Source organism: Ipomoea nil, unplaced genomic scaffold (assembly GCF_001879475.1).
Source record: "Ipomoea nil cultivar Tokyo-kokei standard unplaced genomic scaffold, Asagao_1.1 scaffold2922, whole genome shotgun sequence".
Lineage (NCBI taxonomy): Eukaryota > Viridiplantae > Streptophyta > Magnoliopsida > Solanales > Convolvulaceae > Ipomoea > Ipomoea nil.
The window spans coordinates 398390-420541 of record NW_017619350.1 but is presented as its reverse complement, the minus strand read 5'-3'; the positions used below and the strand labels follow the sequence as shown (position 1 = coordinate 420541).

Genomic DNA, 22152 nt, shown 5'->3' with positions numbered 1-22152 from the left:
CGACTTTTGAACCTTGCAATTTTAGTCAACGACTATTGATTTTTTTGCAAAAATGGTCCTTCCGGCCATTTTTCCGTCAAAATTTCACCGGAAAAAAAAATTCTCCATTTTTAGCCGGGTTAAAATTGACATTTTACTTATCTCAAAAAATTTAAAAAAAAATTGATAGTTGACTACATACAGTATTACTGGGCTACATACTACTGCCCCAGGCGGCGGAGTTCCTGGAGCAGGCAGGGCTGTCAGTAAGCAACGGAGCGGTCGTGGTGTTCCCCGGGCTCCGGCAGCAGCATTGGAGTGGTACATGTACTCCGCCGCCTGGGGCAGTAGTATGTAGCCTAGTAATATTGTATGTAGTCAAATATCAATTTTTTTCTTTTAATTTTTTGAGATAAGTAAAATGTCAATTTTAACCCGGCTAAAAATAGAGAATTTTTTTTTTCCGGTGAAATTTTGACGGAAAAGTGGCCGGAAGGACCATTTTTGCAAAAAAATCAATAGTCGTTGACTAAAATTGCAAGGTTCAAAAGTCGTGGATCAATTCTGCCAGTGCCACTATAGTCGTGGGACTAAAAGTGCAAAAAACTCTAAGAGAACTTTGTATATGGTGAGGATGATCTTGAACCTAGGTTGATGGATAGAGAATATTACAGTGCGGTGGTGCGTGTTAGCACTGTAGCGGAGCATCTGCAAGGCGCCAGCGACGACATGCCCAACTTCATCGTCGACATGTCTCTGGTGACGAAGTTTCTAGCCGGACTATTTATGGATTAGAGATGTAAAAATTGACTTTGAATTGTGTCAAATACTTACATGTATTTCGCGTATGATATTAAGAAGAAAATAAAACATAATTACACATGACAATCCAATCCGCAGAAACCATATAGTAATCTATTAAAAATTTTAATTGCAACTTTTTTTTTAAAAAATTTATAGATTAATTTATTTTTTTTTTCAAATTCAGTAGCTTAATTGATATTTCTCAAATAGTTGGATAGATTATTTGTAACTTTTTCCAAAAAATAATGTTACAAATAAATCATATTAAATGTTAATGAAAAATTGGTCAGTTAACAAATCGTTGATAGATCAAGGATTAAACCAACCTGTGTCCAAAAAAAAAAAAAAAAAAAAAAAAAAAACCAACCTGTGTCCAAACCAGACCATTGGGTGTATGGGCTGGGAGTTGGTCAACTCCTTAAAGAAGATCGTCAAAATTTCACCTTGCCTTTTCTTTCCATCTCACGAACCTCATCGCTCGCGACTGTGTGCCTCTGCATACTTCCTACCTCGGCAATGACGATTAGGGTTTTCTTCATTTTCGCTCTCATTCTCTTCTCCGCCTCATCTTTACAAGGTATGCTTATCAGATCCTGACATTTTTCTGCCCAAATTTCTGTTCAAATGCTTTATCTGCATGTTTACATTCTAATATCTATATTTTTATGCCCATTCAAGACAAATATTTGCACATTTCTCTGTAATTTTGCTCTCTAGCTTTTCGATTCGTCAGGTTTCCAACGAGTTTAGAGTTTTCTTAGATCATGCGGATCTAAATTATGCTAGTTTCTATAGATGCGCATGCATTTGTCTCTGATTGGAATTGATCCTTCGAAATACGTTTCATGTCAATTGATTTTTTTGCCTCATGAACTCATGGAGTCTGCAACCATGCAGCATGGTGGATCGGAAAATACTATTCATTTTTGCTTGCTTTATATTTGGCAAATCACGTCACCTTTAAGGAAAGCAACATTTCCAACAAGAGCTGGCTTTCAGAAACCAAAAAGGAAACTAGAAATGGTGTCTTACCCTTGATGTCCAAAAATTTTAGTATTTGGCAGGAAAACAAGAAAGGGTGTTGATTTAGTCAGGCTTTTGTTTGACATGGTAATTCTAGTGTTATGCTTTCAGTTAATCTTCAGTCATCTAATTAACATAGGTAATGCATTTAGCTAAATCCGTCCTAATAAAAAGCATATTATATTGAGATTATCAGACAGTTTCTTTGAGTTGTTCTAGATTTCTTACCATTTCAGTAAGTATATCATTGTTGTAGCAAGTCGCATTTTGCAGTTCAATAAAATTTTGGGTAATGACATTCATTCTCATATAATATTTAATTTTTGATTCAATGAGTTGACTATAAATATGTTGTTGGAAATTATACTAATGTTTTCTTTGGATTCTTTATTGTTTTCTAATGTTTTTCTCTTTTGCTTGCTAGTTACTAAATGTGAATCAGAAGCTGAAGCTGAAGCTGAAGTAGTTGATGGTACTGAGGAAGTAGGAGATCTTGGAATAGTTGGTGAGGATGTTCAAGACTTTGGCGATGAAAGTTTAAGTCCAGCTCCTGGAGTTGATACAGTTTGTGTTTTCCCCAAAAACCCTTCTAAGTGTTAGTACTTCTGTGTTCGAGTTCTGTGAAGTTTCTAGTTTTGCTCTTTGGGAAATGCATTGCTTGACCTTTCTTTTATTTATTTATTCAGTTGTTACAGCTGGGGAGCAGAGCGAACTTTTAGTTGGAATGAAAAATGATGGTAATTTCTGTTGCTTGGTGCTCTGATTTTGGTTTTGGTTCATTTTAAAGCATTTGGTTTTCTTGCGAGTCTTCCCTTATTGTCTACCGTTCTTTACGATGCCTTTATTGCCATAAATCCAAAGTTATTTCTTTAGTATTTTCCATAGTATTGCATGAATGCTGCTTAATGCTTATTTTCCATAACTTTTGGATGGTAAAAACAGGGGAATCAAGAGTGAATGTCTTAGCAATCCGGGCCACTCTTCATCTTCCTTATGATCATCGCTATTTAGTTCAAAATCTCACTACTCAGGTAGTGGCTGCAGTCCTTCTTTTACATTATTTTTGCATGGTTACCAGACTCCAATATAGTATATGGTATTTCTTTCATGGGTTTGTGAGTATTAAGATATGATAAGTAGACCTGCATACCTGAGGATTTTCAGTAATTCAACTGCTTGGGTCTTTGTGACTGGAATATGCCATTCCTAGAAATGTGCTATAGCTCAGATATTTCTTGTTAATTACCAAAAAGGAAAGATATCATCAACTCTCGTCCAGAAAGAAATGCTGAAGTGAACTGAACCATGTTTTGCATTAGGGATTATGTGTTAGAGGTGGGCAGCAAATGAACCTAACCTAAGTTTGCATCGATCTCAACCCTCAAATCTGTGGTTTTTGAATCCTTAACTGATATGTAGTGTACTGAGGCAAATTGTTCATTTAGCAGTAAGAATGTGCTCTCTATGCCTTGGACATCAGTATTGCTGTGCATGTAATTAAAAAATCTTCCATTTCATATGCCGTTTTCTAAGTGGAATTCTCTTTTGAACAAAGGGATATGCATAGATTTAGGTGGAAGGCTGCATCCACTGTTAACTTGTATCTGTTGGGATTTCACATTTCTTTTACATGCTTCAAAGTTATAACAAACTTCACTACTTCTCTTGCATTTTCTAGGGGTTTAGCAACGCAACAGTTCCTCCTTCTGCCCAAGCAACACTTCCATATATATTTGGTGTGAGCAAATTCTTGCAGGTTAGTTAATCAGTGGTGGATCCACATTAGTAGTAGTGGGGGTGCTTGTGCCCATTCAGTTTTGGAAAGTTATACTATATTATGCATAGCAATGTAGTTTTAACAAATTCTATTATGTAACTTACAATTTATATTTTATAGTGATTTCCCCCTAGTCAATTAATTTTAGAAAATCTTTATATTACTAAGTTTGCCCCACTCTTATAAAGTTCTGGATTAGCCCCTGGTAAGTTTGATTGTTGAACTGCATGCCCTTATTTATTCCAAAAAAATGCTTATTTCAAAATTATTATTTTTGTTTAGATCCTTTCTTTCTTAGCTCAAACACATCATGTTATTACTTATTGCAGCCTGGAACATTTGATCTTGTTGGAAGCATTATTTATGAAATAGACCGACAACCTTATCAAAACACATTCTACAATAGCACTATTGAAGTCACTGAGCCTGGAGGCCTTTTCAGTGTTGAGTCTGTTTTCTTGTTTTGTCTTGGAGTTGCCATTGTTGCCCTTCTTGGGTTCTGGATCCGTGATCGAATTCAAAATTTGTCAAAGGTGATTAGATATTACATTTTACATGATCAATCCATCCTATACTTGTATAATTGTCCTAAGTTTTTGGCCTAATGAAAATTCTAAGCTTGTAGCATTTATTTTTCTTCCCCATTCTTTAGAAAACCAAGAGGGCTCCGAAGGCAAAGGTTGAAGTTGGAACTGGAACAACAGATGCCTCGATGGATGAATGGCTGGAGGTTTGTTATTCACACATATCCACACTCATTTCTTTTTTGCAAACACTCATTTCTGAATATGCTTCTAAAATGGGTTTGATATACATTCATGAAAATTGCTATAAATGGGATGTTACTTCAAAATATGCGGTATGATATACAACTGGTTTATATACAGGGAACTGCATATGCCCAGTCTCAGTCCAAATCAAAGAAGAAGTAAAGGAGAAATGTTTGAGTTAGCTTGTAACGAGCATAAGTCGTTTGAGGCAAAGCTTCATAGTTCTCGATATTGAGGTAGTTAACATCCTCCACCGCTGTTGTAGCGCTACTAAGAAACCACCTTACCCATTTTTTGGTTGGTCTGAAGCTGAGATAGACAGGAAACACTTTTGTTAAAGACACTTTCATATCACACTATTCCTGTTTATTAGTTGCTTATTCCTCGTTTCCTTGAATGGTTGTTGGTTGGCGTCGGCGACACTTCCGTCTCTTTTCTTCATATCCTATATAATTTTATTATATAATTCCCTTACCAATTATTCTAAATTGTTGAATTATTAGTTTTTTTTTTTTTTTTTTTTTGGTGGTGGTGGGGGGTCAAAAGTGTGTTGTCTTGAGAGGTGCTATTTAAGTAAACCACACTTAAAAGCACACATAATCAGTTGCATATCATTTTCTGGATTGTAGTATTTTCACATTTCTTAGTCATAACCATAACTGAAAAACAACCATAATTAATACAATTCTCAACATTGCAGCTATACCAAGTAACTATTGATGTGACTATACAGTATACACTCCTCCGTCATCTCCTATTCAGTGTTATAACATATATAATAAAATTATTACCACTTTTAGTAAAGACTCAATAAGCAAAACCACGTGATTTACGGTAAAGAATATTAAAAATAAAAAAAAGTCACTAATTTAAAATTACAATTATTGCTCTTATGAATTATTGGTGCATTATAAATTTATACTCTAACGTACCCTGGGCCAGGGGACACTTGGGGAGTAAAATTCAGTTGACACAAAGTGAATCCACCCATGTGAACTTGATGGTGTGTCTTCATCATAATTATAACTACCCTGACATTTATGCATCCTGAATTGCAGAAATTGAATAATATAATCATCAACAAGAAACCTGACCTCGTAGAAGTGGAAGTAATGTTGATCTCCGCTCATAATTAACGTCTTGTTGATCTCAAGCTGATCACCATTAGTCATTTATATCCTACACTTGATTCAGAACCAACCACAGATGGTATATTGGTGTCTACTGAGCTAAACTGAATGTGTTGTATAATGAATATCCTGTATCCTATCAATCCAGATTTATATTAGACATAGGAGTTTGGTTATTTAACAACTTCTAGTTATTCAGTTTAACTAAACTACTTAATAAATTAAGACCCTAATATATAATATATAATAAGAAAATTTTACACCATATAAATTCTCACTTTTTTATTTCTTGCAAATATTATATGTTTTAATTAATTTAACAAAAAAAAAAAGAAGTGAGTCACAGTAATTTTTTTTTATCCAAGAAAATTTGAACATAAGACATAAATTATATTGTATGAGAGTACATATATCGTTTTTTAATTAGTATGGCAGGATTGGCATTTGCCTATTTGGTAAGACCAGTAGTTAAGCTGTTTGACACTTTGACCCTAAGGCATAGAGTTTCCAATTAATGAAAGCACCTACTAAATAGGTTTACAGATTGGAAATACAGTTGAAACTTGAAACCTCATTTATTGTGGAGAATGGCTCTTTGCAATATAGGTGGCTTAATTTTTTATTTTATTGGAGATGTATTGTTATACAAATTACGTTATTGATTGATTGATCACATGTATATTTAAATGATTTCCTCATAAGTTGGTGTCTTAAAGGGTGATGTTTGTCATTTTTGGATGACAGATTGAGTGTTGCATTTACATGTACTATATACTTGTATATACAAATATTTATTATTTTAACATCTATCAATTAACTATTACTTCTTCATGTGCTCATTCAATTTTTTAATATGAAACTTTGTAGTCGCTATCAGAATGTAGGTTTTGAGTGAAATTTGTTTTATAATCCTAATCGAGAATGATAAATCAATCTAAATTATATATAGTTGTGTGCTGATTTAATCCTAAATGATTACAAACGCGTTCAAGTAAGAAAGTGGTGGGGAAATCAGTCAGCCTCATTGCCTCTGCATGCAATATAATTGGTGGGTTCAATTCTATTTTTAAATGTATATGAATACAAAGTGACCATGCCTGTCAAATCGCTCTCATTAACACACATTCTATCATTTTAGAATTTCATTTCATGGGCACATGCATTGACGCGTTTTAGGTTTGTTTTTTTTTTTTTTTTTTTTTTTTTTTTTTTTTTTTTTTTTTTTTATGTTACATTAAACGATTTGTGTTTACCAAAATTTCCCATGATATATTTATATTAACCATTTGCTTACCAATCATCTCAATCAAGCATGGGGCCGGTTAAAGTGGTGAGGTTGAATAGTGAGCCCACTCGGCCAATGTGTGTCGGCGAAGGTTTCTTAGCTTCCATTATAAATAATATCCGAGGGCTTGTGATACCAGTCACCAAAGCAAAGCTATAGCTAATAAGCTAAAGCTTCTATTGCATATAGTTATAGTGGGAGACGTACGTGGGCTGAGGGGGCGGGGGATTAATTATATTGCTTAATATAATTTCTTCCTCATCGTAACAATAATGGGGCTCAAGTCCCTTTGTCGTCGCGGAATCCTTCTGGGATTTCTGCTGTCTTTATTCCTAGTTATGAGTTTCTGCTACGCTGATGATAAGACAGTCCAGGTTGTTGGATTCGGAGAATGTGGTGATTGCAAGGAGAACAACATTCAGACTACTCAAGCTTTTTCTGGTACATATAACTATATATATTATATTTTGTCTGATCTGTTAGCTAGTTTTAACAACACAACAGAAAAAACATAAACTTACGTTAATATATATATGGTTGCAGAGCTTAGGGTGAGCATTGACTGCAAGCTCGAGAATGGAGAGATGCGGACGAGAGGGATGGGGAAGCTGGATAAAGACGGCAAGTTTGAAGTGTCGTTGCCGGCGGAGATTGTGAAACACGGCGGAGGTTTGAAGGAGGAGTGTTATGCTCAGCTCCAAACTGCATCTTCTTCTGCACCGTGTCCTGCGCATAACGCCATTGAAGCTTCCAAGATTGTTAAAACAGGTGGAAAAAAGCATGGATTTGAAGCCGCCGGGAAACTGAAATTCTCGGCAGCCATTTGCACTTCAGCTTTCTTGCCACACTTTAAGAAACCCTTCTTCAAGAAACCACTTCCCCATCCTTTTCCATTTTATAAACCAAAACCACACCCCATAATCCCCATTTACAAACCCAAACCAAAGCCACCGGTTTACATTCCTCACGTCCCCATATACAAACCCAAGCCTAAGCCACCCGTTTACAAACCTCCAACTCCCGTGTACAAGCCAAAGCCAAATCCACCAGTTTACAAACCTCCTACCCCGGTATATAAGCCAAAGCCACCAGTTTACAAACCTCCCACTCCCGTCTATAAGCCAAAGCCATTTCCACATGTCCCCATTTACAAGCCCTTTCCAAAGCCACCCATTATTTATTACAAACCACCATTTAAGCCGTTTCCTTTCCACAAGCCAAAGCCACCGGTTTATATTCCTCCCTTCAAGAAACCATGCCCACCACCCTTTGGCTAGGGGCTGCATGTAGCTAGGCTCTATATGCAGTGACTCAACTTGAAAATTTCATCTTGCATGCACAATAAAAGCAAAGTAAGAAGATTAAAGATGTAGTAGAAACATGCAGCTAGGTTAATTAGTGGATCGGAGTGCAACTTTCTACTTATTTGCATGTGTTTGTTGGCTTCAAATTCAACCCTCTTCTTGGATGGTTTGCTTGTGATTTCAATCAAAGTTTGTATTAAGTTTCTATGCCACTATGCATATTATTGTGACTAAATGTGATAATTTGATTAAGTTGTTTAAATTGTTCATTATTATTATTGTCTTTAATTTTAGCCTTTTGGATGAGTCCCTACAAGTTAAATTAGAATCCTTAAATTTCAACTTTGATCAGCTCAATAAAGTGAATAAAAGCTTTAGATTAGATGACATTTTTTTTTATGAATATTAAAACGTTAACTTTTATGAATAATTGGATTTTAATTTAAATTATTATTTTAATAACATACACTTTAATCTAGTTTTTTGTCCATCAATCAATTTAAAATACTCTTTGCAATTATTTTTTGATTAACACTTGACATTGTAGTTACCAACCACTTTAAACTAACAATTATTTTGAATAAATTTTAAAAATTACATACAGTAATTTTTTTTCAATCCATTTTAAGTGGTCCAATTAAAGATCACATCAACGGATCATTTACAACCTATAATTGTGACTATTCTTCATGAGATGTCAAATCGATCACATTGTCTCTCTCATGGTTAACAAATTATATTATGCACCCGGTCTATGTGTTACAAGGTAGTGAACACTAAAATATGCTTATTTTTAATATACAAAATATATTTATTTTTATTAGATACATTTTTAGTGTTGTACAAGTCAAAATGAAATTATAATACACTTAAAATAAACTTGTATCAATAGATTCAATAGCAATATTGTAAACATTGCGCCTAGGCGCAATATCGAAATCGGCCTTCTCTGCGCCCGGGCGTCTAGGCAGCTCCTAGACCGCTTAGCCGCCCGAAGACACTTTACATGATTTTTTTTTTTTGGGGGGGGGGGGGGGGGGGGGGGGGGGTTATTCGCTCAAAACGACGTCTTTTGAGCAATAACCCTAAAAAAATCGCACTGTCTTCGCCTCCAGCCGTCGAGCGCCGCTCGCCTCTACCTCGTCGCTGGCTCGCTACTGCAGCTTGTAGGTAAAAAAAAAGGGGCACCTAGCAATTTGTTCTATCAAGTCCATAATGTTACATGGTCCGTGATATAAGCATTGCTTATGGTTATAGAAAAGTTAATGAGAAATTTTTCCAAAGCCCACGCCAAATATAATGGGCTATAATTTATTTGTAGCATGGATTGAAATATGGGCCTGGATCTTACCAAATACCATATTGGACATGGCTGATGTCGACCCAATTGATCCACTGCTACCCACGGCAAATTATGCTGTGCATCCGTATGCACCATGCATAGTGCATACGGATGTAAAAACGACGTGATTTTATTAAAAACGCGCGCCTCACTTTAAAAAAAAATATATCAGTTTCGATTCCCAGCAACAACATATGAACTAAAATTTCAGAATCGATAAACTAAAATTCCAGAATCGATGAACTACAATTCTAGAATCAATGAACTAAAATGCCAGAATCTAATCTATGAACTAAAAATTTCAGAATGAATGAACTAAAATTCCAGAATCTATGAACTAAAATTTCAGAATCGATGAACTAAAATCCCATAATCGATAAACTACAATTCCAGAATCAATGAACTAAAATTCCAGAATGAACGTAATGCTGTTGAGAGGAATCGAACCTGATTTTTTTTTTAAGTGAGATGTGCGTTTTTAATAAAACGATGTCGTTTTTGCATCCGTATCATATGGATGCACAGCATAACTATCCCCTACTCACGATGAAATTTGAAGTTACCTGCAACACGTGTCGCTTCTATACGGCATTTCCCTAAATAAAGTCCCGTTCATGGCCTAAACAGTAAGCACAAGGATCTATTAACAATTTGAGAGCATTTGGTGTTGGTGAGAAAATTTGATGGCTAAGCCTAAAGTTTTCTTTGATGTCACCATCGGCGGCCAGCCGGCCGGCCGTATAGTGATGGAGTTGTTTGCCGACACAACTCCGAAGACGGCTGAGAACTTCCGCGCTCTCTGCACGGGGAGAAAGGCGTTGTGAAGTCAGGCAAGCCGTTGCACTACAAGGGATCCACATTCCACCGTGTGATCCCCAATTTCATGTGCCAGGGTGGGTATTTCACTGCCGGAAATGGCACCGGAGGAGAGTGGATCTACGGATCAAAGTTCAGCGACGAGAATTTCGTGAAGAAGCACACCGGCCCCGGGAATTCCCAACATTGCAGCTATACCAAATAACTATTGATGTGACTATACAGTATACACTCCTCCATCATCTCCTATTCAGTGCACAGTGTTATAACATATAATAATAAAATAAGAGTTAATATCCAAAATGTTTTCTACAATAATAGTTTTTCTCAATTTCATTCTAAAGGATTTCGGTGACTTAATGTAGTCCAGACTTTTGTGCTTTTGTTCAATTTAATCCTCTGTGGAGGATTAAATTGAACAAAAATACAAAACTTTGACATTACATTAGGTCACTAAAGCCGTTTAGGACGAAATTGAGAAAAATCGGGAACATTTTTTATATCAACTCAATAAAATTATTACCACTTTTAGTAAAGACTCAATAAGCAAAACCCGGTGATTTACGGTAAACAATATTTAAAATAAAAAAAAAAAGTCACTAATTTAAAATTACAATTATTGCTCTTATGAATTATTGATACATTGGACCATTGAATTATACACGAAAATACAATTTGGTTATTGAACTCAAAAGACATGCAATTAAGTCCATATAAATTCTCACTTTTTATTTCTTACAAATATAATATGTTTTAATTAATTTAACAAAAGAAAAAGTGAGTCACAGTTTTCATTTAATTATTTTTTTGTCTAATAAAATTTAAACATAAGACATAAATTATATCGTATGAGAGTAAATATATCAGTTTTTAAATTAGTATGGCAGGATGGGTAAGGCCAGTAGTTAAGCTGTTTGACACTTTGACCCTAAGGCATATAGTTTCCAATTAATGAAAGCACCTACTAAATAGGTTTACAGATTGAAAATATACAGTTGAACACATTTATTAAGAAGTTAATTACCGTTATTGATTGATTGATTACATGTATATTTAATTGATCTCCCCATAAGTTAGTGTCTTAGAGGGTGTTTGTCATTTTTGGATGACAGATTGAGTGTTGCATTTACACGTAATTGTATGTACAAACATTCATCATTTAACATCTATCACCTATTACTTGTTCATGTGTATGCATATATACGAATATGAGTTAAGTATATGAAAATTGATTACACACAAATCAATTAGTTGTGCGCATTCAATTTTTTAATGTGAAAGCTTGTAGTCACTATCTGAATGAGTGAAACACGTCTTGTGATCCTAACATATCGCTGGAAATAAACCAATCTAGATTGTTTATAGTTGTGTGCTGATTTAATCCTAAATAATTACAAACACGTTCAAGTAACAAAGTAGTGGAGAAATCACTCAAATCAGCCAGCGTCATTTAGTCATGATCACGGTTCGATTTGAACCGTGCCTTGTTGGACCCAGGATCGGAACCGTCGAACCGTGAAATTTAAAAAATAAAATAAAAATTCAAGTAAAGGCCCTGCGACTCCATCCTCCCGCTGGTGACTGACCCTCTAATGGAGGGTTGAGCCGGCGGTGCCATTAGTAGACTCCATCTTCTGGTTGTTTTAGGAATAAGCGTTATATCTTAGATTATCTCCGATCGTTTTTTCAGAGAAGGCGTCAGAGAGACTCTCCAGATCAGACATGTTTTCTATCATCTTTTTCATTTATTTTGTTATCTTTTGGTTCTACGTTATCCCTTTGTTCCTTTGACTAGTTTATTTTCGTCTCTCTGGCGAGTGTTTCCCTCTCGTTTCTTTGGCGAGTTCTCCCTATAAGCGTGGAATGATAAAATGGTCACATCAGAGTTAGGCTTGGCTATGTTTGACCAGATCTGTGAAGAAGCACCGAGTTCATTCAACAACTTCGACTTCAAATTTATAAAATAGTCCGCGCTTCAAATTTTATATAACATTGCTAGAAAATTTGTCTCTATGTCTGACTGTAAAGAATGCACTATCATTCTAACGATTTGTATTGTAAACATTTATGTTTATGATTAAAGAATTAGCTTTTGATTTTCAAAAAATAAAAATAAAAATTCAAACTTCATATTTTAATTATTTCAAAAGCCGCCAAAGCCAACTGGCCATTTTTGGCAATTTGGTATCTTAAAAATAAAATGGCCAGTAGGCCACTAGGCCAGTGGCCTACTGGCCACTTTGGCCAGTTTGCCTGGCGCAAAGGTCAGGCTCCTGCTTCCATCAGTTCCATGGCATTTGCGACTAGTCTTTGTTGGCGTGCAGTAGCCAACAAAGACTAGCGCAAAGACTTAGCAGCCAACAAACATAACGTACAATATTTTTAAAAAATATCACTGTAAGAACCGAGCAATTTAAATTGAAACCTTAAAGGGACCGTTTACTAACTGAAAATTTCTGAAAATTTTTGAAAACTGAAAAATAGAAAACAAAAAACATGTTTACTAACACTGTTTCTATTTTTCAAAACTGAAAATAATTTCTGGGAATTTTTAAAAAATTGAAACACACTTAAAAACTATTTTCGAAATGGAAAACATAATCATATATCATCTATTATATGTCACTATAACCACATTAGTATGATTACATTCATTATCATCTTATTTTACTTATCACTATCTTCTATCTTTTCTACTTACTTTATTTATTTAAACATAATTTATTTGCTTACACTTTAAAGTTAGACATTATTTACATTATCAAAATTAAGAATTAAATTCTATATAATGTTTTAGATTTTGATTGAACTCAATAGATTATTAGTTCGAATATTTTTAATTATGTTATATCATAATACAAATTCGATCCTATCGGATATTGAAATCTCACATATATTAAAATTCAAAGTAAAAGTTATATATTCATATACATTTCATTCAAATGAATATATCTAAAAAAGAGAACATTTTTCTAGTAGTAAACGACCCCTTATATTTTTATTAAGGTTTTGATTCCGATTCGTTTATTTTCAGAATCGAAATTGGAATCAAAACCGTGGTCATATTTAGTGTCACTCACGGAGATTAGACCTTTGCAACTGCTGCTGGTGAGACTCGATCCCTGATCATTCTTCTAAAGCTTCACCTCTATAACCAGTTGATGAGCTGCCCATGTGGGACAATTATTCTCCTTCATGGGCACATGCATGGACGCGTTTTAGGTTATTATTATTATTATTATTATTATTATTATTATTATTATTATTATTATTAACCGATTTGTGTCTATTATTAAATTATAAACCTTGAACCCTCGTCAATAGTTGATAATATAAAAAATAAAATATAAATTGTCATTTGTGTTCTATTAATCTTAATTAACCTTTTAGAATATTTAATACAATAATGTATTTTATCACCGTAAAACTAATCTGAATCTAATTTGGGTAGTGTTCAAAGGGTTTCATTGACCTAATATCATTTACATAGTGTTTAAATATATTTGTAGTCTAACGATTCGGAAAGTGTTTAAATATATCTGTAGTCTAACGATTATTCGAACGCTGTTGGGGGAACCTAACATCGTAATAGCGGAAGTAGAATACTAGAATGCAGAATCAGTACGTATTAATCTCCGACCATAGTTGATATGATCTCGTGTTGTGTTGTCTGACTTGCAGACCGAATAATGTTAGTGGTTTTGACTCAGAATCCTAAATTATGTATTGGTATTTCTGAGCCGCATGAGTAGAGTAAACTGAAGATGCTATATAATGTATATCTGCACAAGGGTGGAGTCAGGATTTGTTAGTGCAGGGGGCCAACCATTACAATGTATTTCATTTCCCTTAGCAGTAAATGCATAGTATTCTAAAAGATGAGTTAGCTCCCATTTAACTACAATATGTAGACTTTTTGTTGTGCGTGAGGACGTACAAATTCATCTCAAATAATTCAATAAAGAGTAATTTATAAAAATCAAAAATCAAAAATCAAAAATCAAAACTTTAAAACTTTATAGAATGTGACTTAGCCTAGTTGGCAGAGCGCATGGTTGGCTTAAAGGTAGGCCAGGGTTCGAATCTGTGGTTGAGCGTATGGTTTGTTTTAAATTTTTCCTCAAAAAAAAAAAAAGAAGAAATAAAAAATTACCTTGGAAGCTACTTTGAAACTCTGGTACTCTGGAAGCTTTTGAATGGGGCCAAAAAAACATTATAATAGTAATAAAACAAATTTTGTTTTTGGATGGAATAGAGTGAGGGTCAAAAAAATATTATAATATTAATAAAATAAATATATTTTTTGGGGGGTGCCAAGGCCCTACAACCTCAAGATGTCAAGATGACTTCGCCCGGGTATCTACATTCATCAATAAGTTTTATATATATTAGACACATAATTTACTTGACTAATAATTATATTTTTAATTATTCAGTTCAACGAAATTATATTACTTAATAAACCTAGTAAAGCATCACTTAATTTAAGTCTCTAATATATAATAATATATATTATATTAGAAAATCTTAGATACCAAAATTTTCCCCGTATGATATATTTATATTAACCATTCGCATATATACCAATCATCTCAATCAAGCATGGGGCCGGTTAAAGTAGCCAAAAATTAACGTGGTGAAGTTGAATGGTGAGACTACTCGGGCAATAATGTGTGTCGGCGAGGGTTTCTTAGCTAGCTTCCATTATAAATAATATCCAAGCTAAGGGCTTGTGATACCAGTCACCAAATTAAAGCCAAGCTAATAAGCTAAAGATCCTATTGTATAGATCAGATCATCGTAACAATGGGGCTCAAGTCCCTTTGTCGCCGCGGAATCCTTCTGGGATTTCTGCTGTCTTTATTCCTAGTTGTGAGTTTCTGCTACGCTGATGATAAGACAGTCCAGGTTGTTGGATTCGGAGAATGTGGTGATTGCAAGGAGAACAACATTCAGACTACTCAAGCTTTTTCTGGTACATATCTATATCTATATTTTGTCTGATCTGTTAGTTTTAACAACACTACGTACATAACAGAAAAACATATATATATATATATATATATATATATATATATATATATATGGTTGCAGAGCTTAGGGTGAGCATTGAGTGCAAGCTGGAGAATGGGGAGATGCGGACGAGAGGAATGGGGAAGTTGGATAAAGACGGCAAGTTTGAAGTGTCGTTGCCGGCGGAGATTGTGAAACACGGCGGCGGAGGATTGAAGGAGGAGTGTTATGCTCAGCTCCACACTGCACCGTGTCCTGCCCTACATAACGCCATTGAAGCTTCCAAGATTGTTAAAACAAGTAGTGGAAAGCAGCAGGGATTTGAAGCCGCCGGGAAACTCAAATTCTCGGCAGCCATTTGCACTTCATCAGCTATCAAATTCCCACCCCTACCCTTTAAGAAAAAACTTCCCCCACTTCCCCCACTTCCCAAATACAAATCCAAGCCTAGGCGATATCCACATCCACCTCCACCTCCCGCGTACAAGCCAAAACCAAATTAAAGCCACCAGTTTACAAACCTCCCACTCCCATCTATATATAACCCAAACACATTTCCACGCGTTCCCATTTACAAGCCCTTTCCAAACCTACCCATTATTTAAGCCGCTTCAATTCCCTTCCACAAATAAGCCAAAGTCACCGGTTTATATTCCTCCCTTCAAGAAACTAACCATGCCCACCCCCTGGCTAGCTAGGCTCTATATGCTGTGATTCAACTTCATCGAAAATTTCATCTTGCATGCACAATAAAAGCAAAGTAGCGTAAGAAGATTATATTAAAGATGCAGCTATGTTAATTAGTGCATGGATCGGAGTGCAACTTTCTACTTATTTGCATGTGTTTGTTGGATTCAAATTCAACCCTCTTCTTGGTTAATTTGCTAAGCTAGTTTGCTTGTCATTTCAATCAAAGCTTGTAATAATAAGTTTCTATGCCACTAGGCATATATTATTGTGACTAAATGTGATAATTTGATTAAGTTGTTTAATTTGTTCATTATTATTATCTCATCTTTCAACCTTTTAATTGGACGAGTCCCTACAAGTTAAATTAGAATCCTTAAATTTCAACTTTGATCAGCTCAATAAAGTGAATAAAAGCTTTAGATTAGCTAGATAACATTTTCTTTTATGAATACTAGTATTTTCGCTGGTGCGATGCACGGGATGGATTTGTTATAATATATTAAAAATATTTGGTTTGATATATAATTATTTAAATTAGAACATCAAATATTATATAGTGCAATTGAAGATATGGTTTGGATTATTTATGTGTTTTGATGTTATCATTGTTTGAATTTGAGCAAATAATTGCTCAAATTAATAGCTAATGTGTAGATGTACGCATGCGGTGCTGTAACTTTTGAGATTTTATTTATCACACTGTTTAGTATTTTTTTTTTTATAAATTAGGCAAATGCGTTCGTTCTCTAGCAACTCAGTTATAGGAATGAATTGCTATCTTAATTCATTTGTGTGGAATATATATTTTTTTGTCTAGATATATTGCAATTTTATCATTTAAAAAAACATAATATCAACGATTGTATTTACACATTATTGAAACCTCTTTGTAGACGACATTGGTAGTAGCAACGCAATCCTGTCCATCATCGTATAGAGCTAACACCTTCAATCCATCAGAATTGGTGACTCGGGTGAAAATATATAATGTAGAGTATTAGTCAATTAACGATCCTTTTATATTTTAAGTCAATTAGTAATATCAAATTCATTTCAACAAATTATTCTTTTATATTTTTAGTCAATTATAATATCATATGCAGTGATATTTTTACATAATTTTCGTTTAATTTTTAATTGATGATATATATATTATTATTGAAATATTTCCGTTTCATTTTTAATTTATCTTTAATATTATTTAAAATATGCATTTACTATTTATGATGTAGAATTATTATTGAAATATTTCCGTCAAATTTTAGTTTTCGTTCTATTTTTAATTAAAATGCAATGATCTAACCATTTATTTGTTACCAAGACTATGTGGTCTAATGGTACCCGGGTTGGACTTCCATTTGGAAGGTTGCAAGTTTGAGCCTCAGTGGAGGCGTTATTGGTTCTTTGTATTTCAGTAGGTTGAGAAAGTATCTGTTCAGATACTACATTGTAATAGGGCCAAAGTATCTGTTCAGATACTACATTGTAATAGGGCCAGTAACATTCAAAAAAAAATCATTTATTTTTTTCATATTAATCAATTATGAATCATTTTTTTTATGTGCAGTCAACTATTAATATTCATTTCTTTTTATATTTCCAGTCAATTTTTTATCGTGAAACATGCACTCTCTAGATTTTATGTAATCACTCCCCTTTCTCTATGGAACTTCATATAAGTGCGCACCAATTGCAGTCTAATAGCTCTGCAAGTCTTCAAATGGAGAAATATCCTGGGCAAGTATAAACATTAGAGTTGGAAACAATTTTATGTTAGTATACATATCTATATCTTTATATATAATTATACTCAACATAAATAAATGAATAAATGAATATAAGGAAAAATATTACCAATTAGGCTAATACGTGAATATGGAAACAATATTATCAATTAATAAATTTTAATTAATTTCTATTTTACATTTGGTTACCAAATAAGTTTTACTACAAAAGTTTGGACGAGAAAATGAAATAGGAGGATTTTACTTTTATATATATATATATATATATATATATATATATATATATATATATATTAAAACGTTAACTTAATTTAATGAATGATTGGATTTTAATTTAAATTATTATTTTAATAACAAACACTTTAATCAAATTTTTTGTAAATCAATCAATTTAAAATACTCTCTCGACCCAACGATTATTATATGTTTTGACTTAGAACCACAATTTATATTCTAAAAATTCACCATTCTAATACTAAAAATACATAATTTATACGTCATTTAGAACCATGTCTACATTGGTCCATGGTATAACAACTCTGCTTATGGTTATAGCAAAGTTAATGAGAATTCTCATATTTAAAAAAAAAAAAAAAAACAGAAAAAAAAACAAACAAAGTTAATGAGAAATTTTTCCAAAGCCCATGCCAAATATAATGGGCTATAATTTATTTGTAGCATGGATAAAATATATGGGCCTGGATCTTACCAAATACCATATTGGACATGGCTGCTGTCGGCCCAATTGATCGACAGCTACCCACGGTGAAATTTGAAGCTACCTGCAACACGTGTCGCTTCTATATGGCACTTCCCTAAATAAAGTCCCGTTCATGGCCTAAGCACAAGGATCTATTAACAATTTGAGAGCATTTCGTGTTGGTGAGAAAATTTCATGGCCAATCCTAAAGTTTTCTTTGATGTCACCGTCGGCGGCCAGCCGACCGGCCGTATAGTGATGGAGTTGTTTGCCGACACGACTCCGAAGACGGCTGAGAACTTCCGCGCTCTCTGCACCGGGGAGAAAGGCGTTGGGAAGTCAGGCAAGCCGTTGCACTACAAGGGATCCACATTCCACCGTGTGATCCCCAATTTCATGTGCCAGGGCGGTGATTTCACCGCCGGAAACGGCACCGGAGGAGAGTCGATCTACGGATCGAAGTTCAGCGACGAGAATTTCGTGAAGAAGCACACCGGCCCCGGGATCCTGTCCATGGCCAATGCCGGCCCCAACACCAACGGTTCTCAGTTCTTCATATGCACGGCGAAGACGGAGTGGCTGGACGGAAAGCACGTGGTGTTCGGACAGGTGGTTGAGGGTTTGGACGTGGTGAAGAAGGTGGAGATGGTTGGATCCGGCTCCGGAAAGTGCTCGAAGCCGGTTGCGATCGCTGATTGTGGCCAACTTTCCTAATCCCGTGGTGATCTAGTTGAATCACGACTCTCTAAAAATTTTAATGTTATCTTTTTTTCATTGTCTTCCTCAATTTCAGGTCTGTGATTGCCTGATTGGTGGAATGGTGGTTTCATAGCCACCAAATAAATGAATTACAATAAGTTTGATGAGTCTGTTCATTTACTATCAAGTTTATTACGTATTTCTTTAAAGAGTTTAATTAAATGGGCATTCAAGTCCATCTGTGGCGGAATCCTTCAGGGATTTCTGCTATGCTAACAGGTTTCTGGATTTGGAGAATGTGCTGATCGCTACAGTATCACTATTCACTACCGAGTTAGACCAGACGATGAGAAATTTCGTATTTTGAAGACGAGAGGATGAGGGATTTCGTTTTGAGGATATGAGTCCTCAGGACGAGAAACTTATCTTTTGAGGCTGAAATCAATCAGTAAATTGCTCCAAACCCACTTAGTCTCGGTCCTTTAGAGTTAATGCAAAGACAATTAACCGCCACGCCCATAATCAGCTCCCTACGCATCAAATACCAATGGCAAATTATACCATGAACCAATGTCTACTTTGTATTGGAGATTTTGGTTTAAAAGTAATCTTCAGATTTATATCTATAATTATCATATTATATGTCAGCATTTATCAAATTTTTTATGAACCCTAGTCTATGATATAACAATTGAATACCAATTGGATAAGCTTGAAATTATTAATGCAAAGATCAAATATGGGCTAGAAGGACCAGGCCTTACCAAATGCCATTATAGGGTGGGCTTTGTCGACCTCGGCCCAAATTGTCTTCAGCTAACCATGGTGAAATTTTAACCTAATACAGACCATGGTCACTTTAACCATAGTGCTTTCACTTTCTAGATTCAACAAGACGACACGTGTATTTCTATACGGCCAGGATTAGCTTCCAGGACATTATCCATTCTGGCGCCTCCCTATATAAAGTGCCGTTCATGGCATAAACCCTAATCACAACGACTTCTACACACAACACAATTTGAGTGCATTTCGTGTTGGTGAGAAAATATCATGGGCAATCCTAGAGTTTTCTTTGATATCACCGTCGGCGGCCAGCCCACCGGCCGTATTGTGATGGAGTTGTTTGCCGATACGACTCCCCAGACCGCCGAGAACTTCCGTGCTCTCTGCACTGGTGAAAAGGGCGTTGGAAAGTCCGGCAAGCCCTTGCACTACAAGGGCTCCACCTTCCACCGTGTGATCCCCAACTTCATGTGCCAGGGCGGTGATTTCACCGCCGGAAACGGCACTGGAGGTGAGTCGATCTACGGATCGAAGTTCAAGGACGAGAATTTCGTGAAGAAGCACACCGGCCCTGGCATCCTGTCCATGGCCAATGCCGGCCCCAACACCAACGGCTCTCAGTTCTTCATCTGCACGGCGAAGACCGAATGGCTGGACGGCAAGCACGTGGTGTTCGGCCAGGTGGTTGAAGGTTTGGACGTGGTGAAGAAGGTGGAGCAGGTTGGATCCGGCTCCGGGAGGTGCTCAAAGCCGGTGGTTATCGCCGACTGTGGTCAACTCTCTTAAATCTGATGATTAACCCTTAATCCCGTGATTATCTGGCTGAATCACGCTATCTAGTATTAAAAACCTTTTTATCTTCCCTTCTGATTTGAATGTACTGTGTGTGGTTGGAAAGTATTGTGTACGGATTATGGTTTCAGGTCTTCCATCGCCTGATTACTGAACCGTCAAAATAAATTACTTCACTTATCATAATTTTCGCATCCTCTTATCATTACTGTTACTTCTGATCTTCTAATCCGCTAATCCAAATCATCAAATTCGAGTATTAGAGATTAATTTAAAGCTGTAAAGCTGTATATGCATTTGACAATGACCATGAAATTGCTTGAAGAGAACGCGACGAATATTCGCCGTAGGATGCCCAGAGTCAATACCAGGGACCCGGGAGGGACCCACCAAACCTGATTCTATAGATCTTTTCCTGTATGAAAATATGAATGGTGTCTGTTGTGTGGAAAAATATGTTTTATTTTTTTATTTTTTAATATAAAAGGAGAAATTTCAGATCAAAAGATTAAAAATTTATTAAATTAAATGTCATAATCTTGTTACTACTCGTGTTAGATTGGGAAGTGCTCCGGATGTGTTTCACTGTTTCTGCTCATTATATTGTCATGTCCCCCAAACTTTTTTTCCTTCATTTGTAAACTAATAATCTATCAATATATCTTGGAAATTGGAATAAGTGAGTGATGGTGGATTGGTGGGTGTTTTTAATAAATAAAACTTATACACACTATTGTTAGAACCTTTTGGGAGATGAAGAATGGTCACACTCATATTTTCTTATTTTGTTATGGGAATATTTGTGAGAGGAAAAGGTTTCCATCAATAAGAAAGTACTATATACATAATACAGTAGCTTATCAATAATGTGCTTTGTTGAACACATCTTTGATTTGACAAAATTAGCTTCTTCCATTTTAAATCCCAAAGGATATTTATCTATAATTGCTCCATTATAGAATATGTTCCTAATACTAATTAATTCGTGTTATATTGTTCAAGAATCTGTTCAATGGTGGGCACTAAAAGGAGTAAAGATATGCCCAAAGCATAAGTTCTGTATTGTTGATATATATACTTTGTATATTTTTTGATCAAGTTTTGACCGGTATAAATTTTAAAAATAGAATGTTAGTGTAGTACATGAGAAGTTATATTTAATACAAAATACTTATTTTGGTGAAATTCGATTTCTGTCACAACCATTAAAATTAAAATTTGGATTGATCGATTCGATTCTTGTGAACATATAAATAAAAGTATATAATTTTGTGATGAGGCTTGAAAAGCATTGCAGATTATTTGTGTGATGGTACTTCTCGAGCTCCGTGCATTGCAACTTTATTGGCGTATTGGACTTTTTTTTGTTAATGGATTTCTTTTCCTTTTATTCCACAAGCATAATACATTGAACCAGACTAGATGCAACAAACACAGCGTACCATTTTTACAGCTTTCCCAATTATTATATGTTCTACCATATAGGGATACATATAA

General features: G+C 35.1%; 5 protein-coding genes across 6 annotated transcripts; all 5 read left to right on the top strand.

Annotated features, from left to right (window-relative positions):
• Nucleotides 1-1208: 1208 nt before the first annotated feature.
• On the top strand, nucleotides 1209-4794 carry LOC109161441 (translocon-associated protein subunit alpha-like). The gene is made up of 8 exons (XM_019309841.1): nucleotides 1209-1360; nucleotides 2231-2401; nucleotides 2493-2543; nucleotides 2749-2837; nucleotides 3485-3562; nucleotides 3913-4116; nucleotides 4236-4313; nucleotides 4471-4794. Exons 1-8 carry the CDS (start codon nucleotides 1300-1302, stop codon nucleotides 4513-4515), a joined length of 777 nt encoding a protein of 258 aa, XP_019165386.1. The 5' UTR covers nucleotides 1209-1299; the 3' UTR covers nucleotides 4516-4794.
• Nucleotides 4795-6921: 2127 nt separating this feature from the next.
• LOC109161453 (proline-rich protein 4-like) lies at nucleotides 6922-16243 on the top strand. 2 transcript variants are annotated; one of them, XM_019309861.1, is made up of 4 exons: nucleotides 6922-6983; nucleotides 7015-7028; nucleotides 15019-15205; nucleotides 15325-16243. In XM_019309861.1, exons 3-4 carry the CDS (start codon nucleotides 15037-15039, stop codon nucleotides 15744-15746), a joined length of 591 nt encoding a protein of 196 aa, XP_019165406.1. In that variant the 5' UTR covers nucleotides 6922-6983; nucleotides 7015-7028; nucleotides 15019-15036; the 3' UTR covers nucleotides 15747-16243. The 2 variants fall into 2 exon arrangements, with proteins under 2 accessions (XP_019165406.1, XP_019165405.1); XM_019309860.1 differs by lacking the exons at nucleotides 6922-6983; nucleotides 7015-7028 and having other exon boundaries at nucleotides 14956-15205.
• Nucleotides 7015-8344, top strand: LOC109161452 (proline-rich protein 4-like). The gene is made up of 2 exons (XM_019309859.1): nucleotides 7015-7209; nucleotides 7312-8344. Exons 1-2 carry the CDS (start codon nucleotides 7041-7043, stop codon nucleotides 8043-8045), a joined length of 903 nt encoding a protein of 300 aa, XP_019165404.1. The 5' UTR covers nucleotides 7015-7040; the 3' UTR covers nucleotides 8046-8344.
• Nucleotides 16244-18519: 2276 nt separating the features above from the next.
• On the top strand, nucleotides 18520-19258 carry LOC109161455 (peptidyl-prolyl cis-trans isomerase). Its single transcript, XM_019309863.1, has one exon. It carries the CDS (start codon nucleotides 18574-18576, stop codon nucleotides 19090-19092), a length of 519 nt encoding a protein of 172 aa, XP_019165408.1. The 5' UTR covers nucleotides 18520-18573; the 3' UTR covers nucleotides 19093-19258.
• A 794-nt stretch (nucleotides 19259-20052) lies between these two features.
• Nucleotides 20053-20841, top strand: LOC109161454 (peptidyl-prolyl cis-trans isomerase-like). The gene has a single exon (XM_019309862.1). The coding sequence runs from the start codon at nucleotides 20131-20133 to the stop codon at nucleotides 20647-20649; it is 519 nt and encodes a 172-aa protein (XP_019165407.1). The 5' UTR covers nucleotides 20053-20130; the 3' UTR covers nucleotides 20650-20841.
• The last annotated feature ends 1311 nt before the right edge of the window (nucleotides 20842-22152 follow it).

Bases quoted from the DNA above. Each gene is read 5' to 3' on its own strand.
- LOC109161454 (XM_019309862.1), top strand. From the start codon at position 20,131: ATGGGCAATCCTAGAGTTTTCTTTGATATCACCGTCGGCGGCCAGCCC.
- LOC109161455 (XM_019309863.1), top strand. From the start codon at position 18,574: ATGGCCAATCCTAAAGTTTTCTTTGATGTCACCGTCGGCGGCCAGCCG.
- LOC109161441 (XM_019309841.1), top strand. From the start codon at position 1,300: ATGACGATTAGGGTTTTCTTCATTTTCGCTCTCATTCTCTTCTCCGCC. The intron at 2,402-2,492 runs GTTAGTACTTCT...TTATTTATTCAG, and splicing joins CCCCAAAAACCCTTCTAAGT to TTGTTACAGCTGGGGAGCAG. The intron at 4,117-4,235 runs GTGATTAGATAT...CCCATTCTTTAG, and splicing joins GAATTCAAAATTTGTCAAAG to AAAACCAAGAGGGCTCCGAA.
- LOC109161452 (XM_019309859.1), top strand. From the start codon at position 7,041: ATGGGGCTCAAGTCCCTTTGTCGTCGCGGAATCCTTCTGGGATTTCTG. The intron at 7,210-7,311 runs GTACATATAACT...ATATGGTTGCAG, and splicing joins GACTACTCAAGCTTTTTCTG to AGCTTAGGGTGAGCATTGAC.
- LOC109161453 (XM_019309861.1), top strand. From the start codon at position 15,037: ATGGGGCTCAAGTCCCTTTGTCGCCGCGGAATCCTTCTGGGATTTCTG. The intron at 15,206-15,324 runs GTACATATCTAT...ATATGGTTGCAG, and splicing joins GACTACTCAAGCTTTTTCTG to AGCTTAGGGTGAGCATTGAG.